At 49.3% G+C, this 14,714-nt stretch overlaps 1 protein-coding gene across 2 annotated transcripts in view; it reads left to right on the plus strand.

Moving 5' to 3' along the window:
- jing (AE binding protein 2 jing) overlaps positions 1 to 14,714 on the plus strand; it is a 182,599-nt gene that overhangs the window by 104,138 nt on the left and 63,747 nt on the right. For both annotated transcript variants that reach the window (XM_075871760.1, XM_075871761.1), the window contains exons 2-3: positions 5,560 to 6,346; positions 8,157 to 9,122. In XM_075871760.1, the coding sequence (XP_075727875.1) occupies positions 5,560 to 6,346; positions 8,157 to 9,122 (1,753 nt within the window). The remainder of the gene's footprint in view (positions 1 to 5,559; positions 6,347 to 8,156; positions 9,123 to 14,714) is intronic.

A 14,714-nucleotide genomic window follows, 5' to 3' on the forward strand; every position in this document is an offset into this window, starting at 1 on the left:
TAGGAACAGTTCAAAATGCCGCTTTGCCCAAATCCATGGCCTTACCACCTATAAATGCGTCACTTATTATTATTTTCTTTATCGTTACGCTGACTTGATCTATGGTCAATTTATCAGTCATCAATTGTCTTGGGAAGGGGTCGAGGGTGAACATTTTTGTTTCGTCGGATGAGTGAACGTGAGGAAAGTTGAGGAATGAAAATATCACGCCGTGAGAAGAACGGTGTGTACAAGGAAACCGGCTGCGAACGCTTGAGGACTGAGAAAGAAAAGACGGAGCGGAAGCTAGTCTTTCCTGCACTCATAACGCTCATTAACTAATGAGTAGAGTTCGCGTTAAAAATTATTCGTTGTTGGCCCTCGTTCCGAGTAGGTACTAATTGAATACAGACAAGTGGCTGGCTGCGGTCATTGCCGTGGCTTATTTATGTGCACCCCAGAAGAACTACGACTCAGTGGTCCTTGATTCTGCGGATATTTCTGGGTCCTAATGTCCCCGAAAATATATACAGGCAGTCGGGATTGGCCCGACTGTGCCAACGTGGGAGCGGGCCGTTGTGTGTTGAGTCGCGCACTTGAGTATTTTCAATGAAGGTCTGCATCCATTCATGTTATAAGTGTGTATAGCGCTGTGGATTATGCTGGAAGGCTCGAAGATAGGCGCAAAAAGAAAATGTCAAGTCGTCATGGCCAGTATCAAGCATCGATTGGCGATACATCAGGCACTGTACATTGGCAAATCTTGTTCTCGTAGACGGATAGCGATGAGCAGTGACATTTTTATTTAACTACGCTACACCGTGGCGTGTCAGTTCGAAGCATTCGAATCGAGTTTGAACTGGTATAGCGCATTACGGGGAAGAAGAAACGGCCGAGCAGACCGACACAAGAGGACAGAGCGCTAACTTCCAACGCTGGAACGTTGGAAGTTAGCGCTCTGTCCTCTTGTGTCGGTCTGCTCGGCCGTTTCTTCTTCCCCGTAATGCGCTATACCGATTCAAGTACGACGAACCTACTCGCCCAATCTTCAACACATTTGAATCGAGACTTTCGTATTGCCATTCGCGGTTTTATACGTCCGTCGCATGTGCCACTACAGTCCGTCGAATGCGAATCTGTTTGGTCCGTGTTCCCTTGCATGTGTAGGTGTACAAGTTAAGTGTCCTATGTGTTGTTTAGCTTTTTTTTCAGTTTTGATGTGAAAATATAGCAGAATAGCTTGCCCGAGAGCGTGCTATGTTATGAGCATGCAAATATGAAATGAAAGAACCAGAACAACGAAAAAAAAACATCTGCAAAGCCTTTGATCGCACGTGTTCTCACAAGCATACAAAATTACCGTGTAGGCGTAATTCAAAACGAAGGAGACGGTCACCAAGGTTAAAATCAAAACTATTCTTCCCCCCCCCCCCCCCACAAAGCCTGCTTTCGTAAATATTTTAATCACGTGGGGATTGAATGCTTCCTGTACCACCGCTCGCACGGCTATATTGCTTCCGAGTCTTCGTTTTGTAATGTAATTTTCAGTTATACAATATTTCTCGGCAGGAAGCTGATAGCAGGAACCGTTATTCGAAAACATGCGCATCCTATTTCAATTTGCGTAACGAATCGTCTCTCGGCCGCAATGTCAAGACTGAAACCTCGTACGGGTGTGCGTTGCGGCTTTAGAGGCCGAATCTATGTTGTGGATGTGTACCCTGATATTAAGGAAATTTCTAGTGCCGCGTGGGTTATGGGGGCACGGAAAGGAACGGCAAATGTGGTAGAACGAGCGACTGGTTCTAGACAATGCTTATGCCCGCGTAATTAATTTTCCTTATAGAACTCTATTGAGTACGTTTGCTGAGGGACGCAACAATACTGTGCTGTGCGTTACGTACGGCTGCACGCACATCCAATCTTGGAGTGCCTTTGCCAAGCACTCTCTCCTTTTTTGTTCCTTCTCACCCTCGCGTTTGCTCTCTCTCTCTCTCTCTCTTATACATAAACACATGACCGAGGGGAACTTAAACCATCTCGACGAGTAATCCACCCACGCGCGCACATACCCAGTACAGCGTCCCTCAACCACCAGGGGGTGCTGTCGACACCCTCAGCGTCTGGGGCGCATTTCAGTGACGTAGCTTGAACGAAGGGCGTTCCTTTTATCACCCTGTTGTTATCGACGCCGTATGAGTGGTGGTGCTGCCGGGCCAGTGAGTGTTCTACCAGTTACATCGTCACAATCATCATCAGCACGACTACGCCCACTGCGAGGCAACTCCTAATATTTCTGCAAACGCGTTTCACATTGAGCGTAGAAGCGCGTCACACGTGGCTCGAACGCCACAGCGCCGAGTGGGAAGCCGTGCGATGCTGTTGCTCTGCAGCGTGCGCGCCACGTGTCCCTCTTCGTCCTCACTCCTGGAGTGATGAGCTCGCGTCTCATCTTGCGGGCATCATCTGCGAGGCCGCAGCCCGCGGCGGCGAAACCCGAAACGTCATCGTCGTGTGGGGGCGTGCGTACACGTGCGACGTCGCGCTTGTCTTCGCGTCTCCTCTCCCGCCAACCGATGAATAGCCACGTTGCTTCGCGTTGTTGCCTTCGTTCCCCCCAGCATTGAACACAGCCCCCCTTTTCCCTACTGCTGAAGCGACCCCTCGCCCCTTTCCTCTTTTAATGTATAGCTTCGCATCTATAAGCTATACGGTGTTTAAGCCTTCACTTAAAGCGAAACTTTGCTCCAGCGGCGTGTCGTTGTGAAGAAGCAAGCAACGTTCTTGCAGGGTTGCGTCGTGTTTCGACGTCCCCGTGTAGCGGCGTCGCGGTGACACCGAACGCGTACCTCAGTCTCGCTTGCAAGCCGAGACTGCGGTGTAGAGTGAGCGGGTCGCCAAGCGCCGTCCCGGATGTGCGACGTCGTAATACCGAGTCCACGTTCGCACTTTCATTGTCGGAACGCGGGTTTTCACCCACTAGGCGACAGAGCCTTGGTGGAGCGCTATGGCGAAGCAACCCTGGATGGGTTCCTTCACGACCACTGCAAGATAGCGACCTGTCCTGCATACTGCTTTACCGCGCGTACTTGGTGATTTCGCGTGCGATTTTTGCCCAAGTCTCTGCCGCAGACGCGTCGCCACTCGGAGTCGATTGTGGCACGTCACTAAACTTTGTCTTTCCCTGGAATGTGTTTGATTCTGTGCTTTCCGGAAGCCTCTTCTTGGTTGACGACTAATCAGCACTTTCGCGTTATAGTTTCGATATTGTCAACGTCGTTACCGGCGTCTTGTTCTTCGTTCGTGGCTGCTACGCTCAGTCTGCGTGAGAGACTGTGTTAAATATTTATAGAAGAAAGAGGAAAGTGAAGTGTGGGCACGAGAGGGGAGCTCGCGCATGGAGTGCCGTAACGAGCGTTTGCCTCGTCCCCTTTGTTTCGCCTCATTCTACCGACGAAGACACTTTCATCCAAAAGGCCGCTAGATTTTAAACAAACGTCTCGACGAAACATCCGAGTTGCTGTGAATTTGTGACGTCTGCGTTGGGTCTTCGACATTTGTGAGGAAGTCCGTTCGTGGTGGTGTACCGTGTGAGCGGTTCGACTCCGATCAGCCCGACCTGCCCAACGGCGGACATTTCGAGGGTCGTTCTCGTGGGAACCGCGGATCATCATCCCGGACGTGGTTTTATCGGTGCGCCGCGCATCTGCCCGTGAGCGGTCGTAGACCTCAACATCTAAGCCGGTAACCACGGAGTGCATTTCGTGTCCTCGTCTGGGACGTCGAAGACGACCTGGTGCTCTTTTTTATGGTTTACTTGCGGCGTCTTTGAAGTCCCGTTGCTGACGGAACTCACGTTTATCTACGAAGGAGTTTGATTCTTATAGTTCTCCGCAATGTCCGTCTGTAGGGAAGTGTGAGTATGTACGCTTTGTTGAGGGTAGTGATTAACATTTGCTTGTAGGCTTTCGCGTTGTCTGATGTTAAGTGACAGAAAAGGGGCAGTGTTGGTCGTCGACATGGGGACCGTGCAGGGAACGTTTTGAATGCGAGTGCACATTAACAGTCGGTTAGAGACGCGCTTACAATTGAGCCTTAGCTTTAGGCAGCCGGTCGCCTTGCGACCACTATTTGCAACTGGTCCCTTTGTGACTACAGTGTTCTAGTGGGTTGCATGTCTCACATATGGCTAAAAGGCAATGAGCTCTTAGCTCTATGCCTGTGTTGTGTGCTACTTATCCGTATCTCATCCGGTTTGTATGCGCACTTATCAAGTATTTGCTGTGTGGGGCATTCATGGCTAGCGGTAGTTTAACAGTGTATCTGCCTCACACTCGGCAGGTTGTAGTATGCGAAACTTTTAAAGCTAATTAGCACCCGGAGGCCAAGGATAATTATGTTATTGTAAGGATAACTATAACTTCTATTCTTTTGACGTAGTGCGTATGCTCCTTTGAACTTGCTTAATTATTGAAATAAGTTGTCGCAGAACTTGGGGCCTCATATCCATATTTATTGGCACAACTAGCTGAAGTGTGCACCGCTTTTTAAATATCGCTTGCACCTTAGAAAGATTGATTGATTGATTGATTGATTGATATGTGGTGTTTAACGTCCCAAAACCACCATATGATTATGAGAGACGGCGTAGTGAAGGGCTCCGGAAATTTCGACCACCTGGGGTTTTTTAACGTGCACCCGAATTTGAGCACACGGGCCTTCAACATTTCCGCCTCCATCGGAAATGCAGCCACCGCTGCCGGGATTGGTTCCCGCGACCTGCGGGTCAACTGCCGAGTACCTTAGCCACTATACCACCGCAGTGGGGCGCACCTTACAAAGGGTAATATTTAAGTGATGCCATGTTTTCTAGATTGTTTTTATTTCGATGCATACAGTTCCTCTTATGGGGCAGGTCAGTGACGTGTGTTGCTTCAGCGTTGATTTTATACTTGCACCGCCCTTACTGTGATAACATATTTCTACAAGGGGCTCATTGTGTTCATTTTGTTGAGAAGTGATTTCAGTTCGGAGCTGTTAGATCCCAGCACGGTGTAGGATCCCAGGCTTTTTCAATGCCACTTGGAGCCGTCAGTGTCATTTAAATCATGTTCAGCATCTGTTGTCTTTCATGCACATCCTTTTGACGGGACGTTAAACTTTTCACTGACAACCGGCATAACTTACTTAAATCATGTTCCTTATCTGTTGTCATATATGAACGTTCTGTTCAGGTCACATGGAAAGCGACACAGCTGTCAATTGGTACTTCAATATTTTTAGGTACCTGTTGTCGCTTATGGACATCCTGCTAAATTGACAGGTGTCACTGCCATCAAATGTCACCTAAATGATGCAACGCATCTGTTGTCACTTATGGAAGTCCTCTTTAGGAGACGGTGAAAGTGTCACTTACAGATGTCAAATGCTACACAAATCATATTGCAAATCTGTTGTTACTTACGGACATTCTGTTAAGGCTAAATTGAAAAGCACGTACAATTTTTGTGAGGCCTAGCTTGTTTCATTTGCTTCTTCTACAATTTCGTCTTATACTGTTTTTTTTTTCAATTTATGCAGTGTCGCCACGAGCAGCGGAGAGTCATGCCGGTCATCGAGCGACTCTGCCTCGTCGGCCCCGTGCTCTCCAGAGAGCGTCATCAGCGACTCTGGTGGCGCCGAGGGTCTTCCCGACAGTGTCGCCAGTCTCGTCTCCGGGGAGCTGTCGGACGTCGTCGCGCCGCCCCTGGACTCCGGGTTCAACCTGTCCCGGCTTCTGCTGCCCCAGCACCACCGGCAAGGGGAGACCGCCGCCGAAGCCCGCAAGCGCGACCTCCGACTCGTCGACGAAGTAGTGGCCGCAGCCGCCGCCGCGGCTTCTACGACGTCAGAACCCCGTCCCGTCGCCTCGCCTGCTTCGCCGCGTCCACAGTCGTCTACGTCGGCCGCCTCTGTGTCTTTATCGTCTGCTTCGTGTCTTTCATCGTCGTCGCCAGCTACAGCGACTGCCACGTCATCTGCCGCTGCGTGTTCATCCGTTTCGATCTCGACGTCTTCTGCCGCGGAGCGTGTTCCAGTGAACGGCACCGCGTCTACTCCTGCGCCGTCAGTGGCGTCGTTGTTGCCGAGCGTGTCGTCTTCCAGTGGCTACTCGGCGGTGACTACCGTCGCTTTGTGTGTGACATCGCCCGCAGTGACGTCTGCTGCTGTGTGCCGACAGACGTTGAGCAAGTGTGCTGGTGTGCTCCCGCCTACGTCATCGCCTACGTCATCTCCCACGTCTCATCCGGGATCTTGTGCCAAAAGCAGCCGACGCAAGAGGAGACTATCTGGAGACTCGAGGAAACGGGATAGCCCGCCCGTATCGGTAAGCAACTGCGCGAGTTCGGAGGTATGTCGTTTTGGCAAACTAGCCGCCTCAGCAGTGGGGAGTAAGGGAGGGAGTAGTGTAGGCATTTTGGCTTCCTTGTTAGTAGCCCCCATTGTCTTGGAGCGCGTTGCGTGCGACCGCAGAACACCCAGCTTAAAGGAGTGTGCGTCGACAGGACTGGTGAGGAGTACTGGACTTCACACAAAACCGTGTACAACTGGTATGCTGCATGCCGTCGTATACATACGCAGCTTCTGCGCATCATTTGTAGCGCACTTTTCCTTTGCATGTTAACATTCTTTTCGAAAACACGTTTCAAATCAGGGAGGCCAGTTGTCAAGTAGAACAGACGTTGTCAAGTAGTAAAATGGATTCGGATGAATATAATGCGACTAAGGCAAAGAAGGGACATTGAGGAATGACCCAGCATTTCAAGATTGAATACAAAACACATGAACAGTCATGTGCTGTTTAGAGACAAACGTTTCAACTTAACAAAATGTTATTCGTTCCTTAGTGTTCAACTTTCACTTCTGGATGATTGTACAAGGATGTTGCTGTGATGTCTCTTCCATATTTTAGTAACTCAACAGTTATGTGTGACGAAGAAATCTGCAGTCACACTTTCCCGTTGCCTATCAGCAGAAATGGCATGACACTAGGGATTTGTAATCTGGTAAAAGAAGTGTTCTGCATAAAAGGGACTTGTGGCCTAGAAGTAGGGGCATCTGGTCAATGCTCGATGTCTTTTATTCAGTCTCTAGGCACATTGAATATGTGAACATGATTGTGCGGCAACTTGGTGTACAGTCCGAGCAACGTTCCCACTCTTCGCCTTGTTTTTTTTTTTGTGTGTGAAATGCAATATTTAACGTTTACCGGACAGTACATTCCCTCATCATTCGCGTTAACGCTATTGCGAGGAAGAGGACTCTCGTGGCTATAAAAGGCAAGTCTCGAGGTATTCGGGCTTTCAAGCAGCAGGAGGCTTCGCGAGTGTAGATATGCCGGAGCTCGGCCATAGCCTGCTGTAAACTTGCGCGAAAATGCGTGGCGCGCTCGTCCCATGCTCGGCATGAGGCTAGATGGCTGACCTTTCACACGCTAAAAAAATGTCATTTCGAACGTGAGAATATGTTCGGTAAGCCGCAGAAGGGAGATGGATATTAAGCAAACAGCAGGAAACAAACTTGGCAGGCGATGCCGCCTCAAAATGTCCGGACCAGATCGCCGTGACTTCGTTGATTTTGATGGCATCTGCCAGTACGTATTTGATCATTTATTGCGAGCAATGAACCACTTAGCAGGGCGAAACTATTGGGAACATTAATTCAGCCGACATGACCGAAATACAAGAGAAGCGACCTTGGTGATCCTTGATGCCACGCTGGCACACTAGTGTGTTGTTTTGCCATGCGATATTCAAGAATGAAATTTTTTAACGAACCTGCGATTGCGAAATTAGCAGTTATCCACGTAAAAAGTGTAAAGCGAAGAACGTCACAGGCGTGAAGGTGGCCGACGTAGTCGTGTCGAATGTCGCCACTTTTACTGGAATTCCGAACTGTGGTTTCCGGCGTCCAGCTCACCAGGCGCGTGCGCTCATTTGTGGCGCCTCGAACGCGAGAGGCGTGACGTGACGGCTGGGAATATGACGACGGTGATAAATGAGAGTAATGGTGGCGCCACGGTGTCTCATTTCAGCGTTTCTGATAAGGTTAACGGAGCTACTCCTAACAGGGATACCAGGTGCCAAGTCCTTACTGAAATGTCTTTGCAGTGCACATCATGGTTGCTTTCTCCGCAGGATGAAGATGAGGCCGAGGATGAAGACATCTGTCGCCGGAGAGAGGCCGAAGTGGAATCGCTGCTACGGCACTGCATTGATCTCGTCGTGGACCGGTTGGACCCGCAACACTGTGCCAGCAGCACCGGCAGCAGTGCCATTTCTTTACGCGGGTACAGAAGGGACCGCCTGTCATCCCCGGAACCGCACCAGCACCACAACCACCACCGTCAACCAGAAACCAGCAGCCAACAGGCGGCGGTGTCGCCGCGGAGCAGGCATCACCAAGATTACCAGGACCATCATCGCTCCATTAGTCATCAGCAGGAACGACTCACGCACGACGTGCACAGCACCGAGGCCGAGGTCGTGTCCTCATGTAGAGAGCAGCGTAGCTGCCAAGTCCAGGAACATTGTCAAACGGGTCATCCTCGCCATCACCATCAAAACTGCCAACGTCACCACTCGCAAGATCACAACTCGCAAGACCGAAACCAGCACCTAACAGCACCGTCACCCAGCCTACCGCCTTGTTCATCAGAGTGCAGTATCAGTAGTAGTAGTAGTAGCATCGTTCCAGGAGACGAAGACTCTCGGTGTCTACTAGAGTCCCAGACTACAGTAGGGGACAATGCGACGCCGGCGAACAAGCTGTCCACCGTAAAGGGTTCTATACTGGCGGTGACACCGACGGTGTCCTTGACGGCGGTGACGTCATCCACGACAACGACGACAGCTTCTAAATCGTCGACGTCGTCTTTACCGGGCGCCTTCACCTCGGCGCCTTCTCCGTGTTCCTTGTCGTCGCAGTCTTCGACGGGTACGGCGTCGGTAGCCGCCGAAGACGGTCTGTTCGCGTGTCGTTGGAAGGAGTGTGAGGTGCGACTTCGAAGCGAGGACGCCTTGGGAGACCACGTCCGTGGGGCTCATGTGGACACCCAGACCAGGGACCAAGGGGTCTACCTCTGTCGGTGGCAAGGATGCAAGGTGTGTGTGGTGTTCGCTTCTTTTCGCCAGCGCGAGGGGGTGAACAGACTGAATACCTTTTGTGTATTTATATTTCGAGCACAGCTCGTGGGCGTCCGTTCCCGCGTAGAGTGGTGTCGCTGTCGCCGTCGGTTGCGTAGCCAATAAACATGAAGAGGTAATCAATGCGCATGAAAACTTAAAATCGGAAAGAGGTGTCCAGAATGGGATGAGACTTGAACCAAGGCAGTCAGTTGAGTACTCTACTGCACAGCCACGATGGTGCTTGAAACTTGTTTGCGAGAAAGTCTTTTGCAGACAAGGAATCGCATTAACGTGGGTAGCAAGGTGTGGCAGAGCAGTGAAATAAGAACCAGTCACGATGTTAATTGAGCAAATAGTGCTGGGTGTAATGCTTGACACCAGCTGCTGAGTGCCGAGCTATCATCGTCATAAGACACATGCAGCATCAACAAGTGCCCATAATACCTTTCACGCGTCTAGCGGGCACCTCGCTCGTCTGCCAGAAGACGAATGGCCTGGTGGGTGTGCTCTTACTTTCCAAAAATGATGAGTCATGGCATAGTGGATGCTTTGCGGAAAGCGAAAATTTTAAACACAGCTCGCCTTACTCCTACGCGAAGCTGCGCTCCGAATTCTCAATAGGCAGCGTGATAGTTTTAATATTTTTTCTAACTGTGTTCCTACTAAGCGCAGCTTATCATTGGCTATGGTAAAAGGGGCGAAATCACGTCAGCTGCAGACAGGAAATTGGTCATTTGCACAGAACGAAGTATTCCAACGATAGATTGTTGAGGGAAAACAGCTGCCTTTTATGAGTAAGTTGTAGATGTAAGTGGTGAAAAAAAAAATTAAGATTGTACGAGTTATGGCTGCAGGTAGGTTTAGCAGATGTACGAGTTATGGCTGCAGGTAGGTTTAGCAGAGTCGAAGTACTTAAGTGGGTGCAGTGTGGTGGGGTTGAATTAAGGCGTGCAGTAAACTTAAGCTTTCGTTCTGAGTGCTTAATATTAGAGATTAGAAGAACGTGAGAAGTTTCTATCATAGTAGATGAAGCCGAACAATGGCACTACGCATCACACAGCTTCCAGGCTACATTAGTGAGCCCTTCAAATCTCCCGGTGCACCTCAATGAGCGGCAAAGTTGCGAGACGTTACCAAGTTAAAAACCAAATAATTATATTCAATGCAACCCAAAGAAGTAGAAAATTATTCAGTGTTCCTGTTCTCTAAATACCTCTGAATGCACTTTAAAAGTAGTCCAATTATGTTTAATAGTGCATGAAGAATGTCGCTTGTTCAATCCACCAACGTATGTTAGAATTATACTCACGTCTACACGATGTCATCGACTAATACGCTGTCAGTGAATGACAAACGCCGTATCTGTGAACCTAATGATCATTTAGATAACAATATATTTGCTTGCAAAAGTGCCAATAAGCCACAAAAACGCCACAACGAATTGACGATTCCTACAAGAGAATCGGCGAGAAAACAAAAGAAAAGAACCCATGATGCGGTATATATAACCGCTACTGATGACTATAGTTTGAGGGCCGCCATGTTGTTCAGTAGCATTGCCGTTTTGTATCGTTAACAATTGAACGAACAGTGCTACGGCAGACCAGTCAGCGTTGAAGTGGTTTGGTTGGTGCAGTCCACGTTACGCGACCTTATGAATTGACGTCGCGATATAAAAAACTACGATACCGATCAATGGCGGCGCCCACGTGTCTTATGTATAAGTCTACACGCAATCATACAGGGCTATTTTGTATAAAGCACGCAGGCGTTGGAAAAGGGCGGGATTAGGTTGATAGAGTGAAATAAAGAGAAACAGTGTTAAAAACCTAGAGAATGGTACGCACACAAAAAATTCTGGAGGAAACGTCCTTTCTTTTGCCATTCTTTTGTGAACCGCGGGCGATGCGATCCATCAGCAATCCTTGTAGGCGCTGAAGGCAGCTGAAGGCTTTTTTTTTTGTTTGGGGCAGAACAACGTCATTAAAGTTTTTGTAGCTTTTTTTTTGCTCATCACGCATGCCTCTAACGCAGCTCCAAAGAGCTTTTTTTTTTTCACTTACTGGCTTTCTGATACTCATGATGAAATAGACAGAGAAAGCATGGAGCCCTTTAAGCCTATCGCCCTGAGTTCTCGTTTGTGCGTGCTTGGTCTTCCGTTCGGAGCTGACGCCTTTGCTCAAGCGCATCGTTAAAACATAGATGAATTGAAAGGGGAAAGAGGGGACTTTATTCGGCATTTCTTTGGGGGGATTCCGTTTCGGGTTTCGTTTGCCCGCCCGTTCTTTTATGCTATCCACCCACGTAGTACAGAAGCTTTCTTCTGAAGTCTTCCCACCACACCAGGACGACGTACCGTTGCCCCGCCGCGGTGGTCTAGTGGCTCAGGTACTCGGCTGCTGACCCGCAGGTCGCGGGATCGAATCCCGGCTGCGGCAGCTGCATTTGCGATGGAGACGAAAATGCTGAGGCCCGTGTGCTCAGATTTGTGTGCACATGCCCCGCCGCGGTGGTCTAGTGGCTAAGGTACTCGGCTGCTGACCCGCAGGGCGCGGGTTCGAATCCCGGCTGCGGCGGCTGCATTTCCGATGGAGGCGGAAATGTTGTAGGCCCGTGTGCTCAGATTTGGGTGCACGTTAAAGAACCCCAGGTGGTCAAAATTTCCGGAGCCCTCCACTACGGCGTCTCTCATAATCATATCGTGGTTTTGGGACGTTAAACACCACAAATCAATCAATCAGATTTGTGTGCACGTTAAAAAAAAAAAAACCCAGGCGGTCGAAATTTCCGGAAGGCTCCACTACGGCGTCTCTCATAAACATATGGCGGGTTTGGGACGTTAAACTCCACATATCAATCAATCAACGCCGTACCGTTCTGACGAGCAGTGTCATCAAGGAGTGAAGAGGGAAAAAAAGGTAAACAAAAGATTAAAAGGGACACCACCCAATCCCCTGGCATCGGTGGGGAGGTGGATTGGCCCAGCGACTTTTTTTTTTTACTTCTCTCCTTCATATATTCCTTGCCGATTGGCTTTTGGTGTAGTAATCCTTTCTTTGTGGCTTTTTTGATTGGCTCGGCTACCTGCGGTTCTTGTGCATCACTTCCGAAATCTTGATTGATAGCAGTTTCCTTCAGTTCTCAGTGCGGTTTGCACTCTCTGGTCTACTCGTTTCTGAAGGAAGGTTGCTGCGTTGTTGATGCGTGATTAATAATAAAAAATAAACATGCGCTGTAGCATATGAAGGAGCGCATGGGTCGACTTAAAAATTTCGTTCTTACGGCCAGCTTTCCCGATGTTAACGCGTCCTTGCAACTCGAGCACACCATGAATTCACTGCAGATTGCGTTGCTGTTACTGGTTTCAAACTCTTGTTGGAGCACACCACGCAGGAGCACGTGCGTTCATCGCGCGTCCGCAGAATCTCGTTCTCCGATGCCATCACGTGATTGCTGAAAGAGTGTAAAGGAGAGAGGCCACAGCCATCACATCCACTTACGCATGTCCGAACGTGCTAGCGCGTCCTGACTAGGATACAACACGTTGGTTCATCGCGCGTCCGCAGAATCTCGTTCCCCGGCGCCATCACGTGATTGCTGAAAGAGTGTAAGGGAGAGAGGCTACAGCCATCACATCCACTTACGCATGTCCGAACGTGCTAGCGCGGGCTAGCGCGTCCTGACTAGGATACAAAACGTTGGTTCATCGCGCGTCCGCAGATTCTCGTTCCCCGGCGCCATCACGTGATTGCTGAAAGAGTGTAAGGGAGAGAGGCCACAGCCATCACATCCACTTACGCATGCCGAACGTGCTAGCGCGGGCTAGCGCGTCCTGACTAGGATACAACACGTTGGTTCATCGCGCGTCCGCAGATTCTCGTTCCCCGGCGCCATCACGTGATTGCTGAAAGAGTGTAAGGGGGAGATGCCACAGCCATCACATCCACTTAAGCAGGGCCGAACGCGCTAGTGCGTCCTGACTTGGATACAACATGTTGATTCATCGCGCGTCTGCAGAATCTTGTTCCCCGACGCCATCGCATGTTTGCCGAGAGAGTATAAAGGGGAAGAGACCACGGCGTCTTACAGAGCCCCTTGAACAGGCACCAATGCGCCAGCGCGTGGGCGCGTTCTGGTATTGCTTGGACCAGCTGTTGCCCGTGCCCAGTAAGGGATCACACACACCGGATGGAGCTTCGACCATGTGGTGCTTCCCATCTGAAAAAGAAAACCAGCAACTATACCGGTCACTTTTAGGGGTGAAGCTCCTTATAGTTTCCATTGGCTGAAGCGACGGCGTGCCTGTCACTGCTGCTGCCCGTTGTTAAACGGTGCATTTGCGCTCGTAGAATAAAGGTCTTGTGCTCATCAACATTTAAAGACACCGTGAAGAATATTACATGTGATTGAAATTCTCGCTTTCTAAAAATTTGATGCCGAAAGACTGATTCGCCATGCGCTCTTTAAAGGGATGCTCAAGATGTCGACGAAAGCCGGAACGATTGAAGCGGTTGTTCAGCATCGCAACCATTCACAGCTTTTGCACTGACCTGGATTGTGTTATCCAATTCAATTGTTGGGACAGCCTACTGCCGTCCCGTACCTATAGTGCTAATAGCGCCTTGTAAACCCAATCCTTCGCTCAGTTGTGTTCGTTTTCCTTTCCTCGAAAGGACCGGGACAACTTATAGCACCGCGCGTACAGTGCTCTAAAGCGTTCACAACATATCCTCAACACATACTGGGCGGAGCCTGTGAAAAGGTAAAACATTGACTGTCATCAACGGCGTCCCACTAGGGAACCATTGTACGTATTAGTGTGTAAATAAAAATTCATATTTTGCCTTCATTACCCCATTTGGTAGAGCGGCGGGTGCTAAACGTTGCGGGAAGAGGAGCCGCGGAGGTTCGATTCCGGACGGAAAAGATTTTTCTATAAGCTTCTTTTAACTGTGGTGCTCTCTCTCTCTCTCTCTCTCTCTCTCTCTCTCTCTCTCTCTCACACACACACACACACACACACACACACACACACACACACACATTTTTTAAAGGTAATTCGAACGCGAACACACGCCACGATCACACACACGCACACACCCAGGCATCAAACACACACAGCGCGTGTTTGATGCGTGAGTGTGCGTGCTCAAATAACCTTTTAAAAATGTTGTATCAACTAGCCCAACAAGTTCTTTTACACACACGCACACACACGCGCGCGCATAAGTCTGAACGATATGCACTGTTTCCTCCGTTAACGCCTACAGCGCACAAAAAATAAACATGAACAAGCGCTGCTTTCAATAAACTTCCATTGAACACCAAAAGAAAATATATACAAACAAAAGAAAAAAACTATAAAGCATGACAAGATTCTATAGTATAATCTTCCATGCTCTTCCGAAAAAAAGATTAGCATTTCGTCGGCATAAAGACAGATGCCGTATTGACGCCATGTGGGCGGCTTCAATTGATTTCGCTAGTGCGTTGGTCCTGATGTCTGACGATGATTGTGGGTTCTTCGAACAGTGAGTTGTATCCGCAGGAACAGTATATACTCAATAG

The sequence above is a fragment of the Rhipicephalus microplus genome, chromosome 8 (genome assembly GCF_043290135.1).
Source record: "Rhipicephalus microplus isolate Deutch F79 chromosome 8, USDA_Rmic, whole genome shotgun sequence".
Taxonomy (NCBI): Eukaryota; Metazoa; Arthropoda; class Arachnida; order Ixodida; family Ixodidae; genus Rhipicephalus; species Rhipicephalus microplus.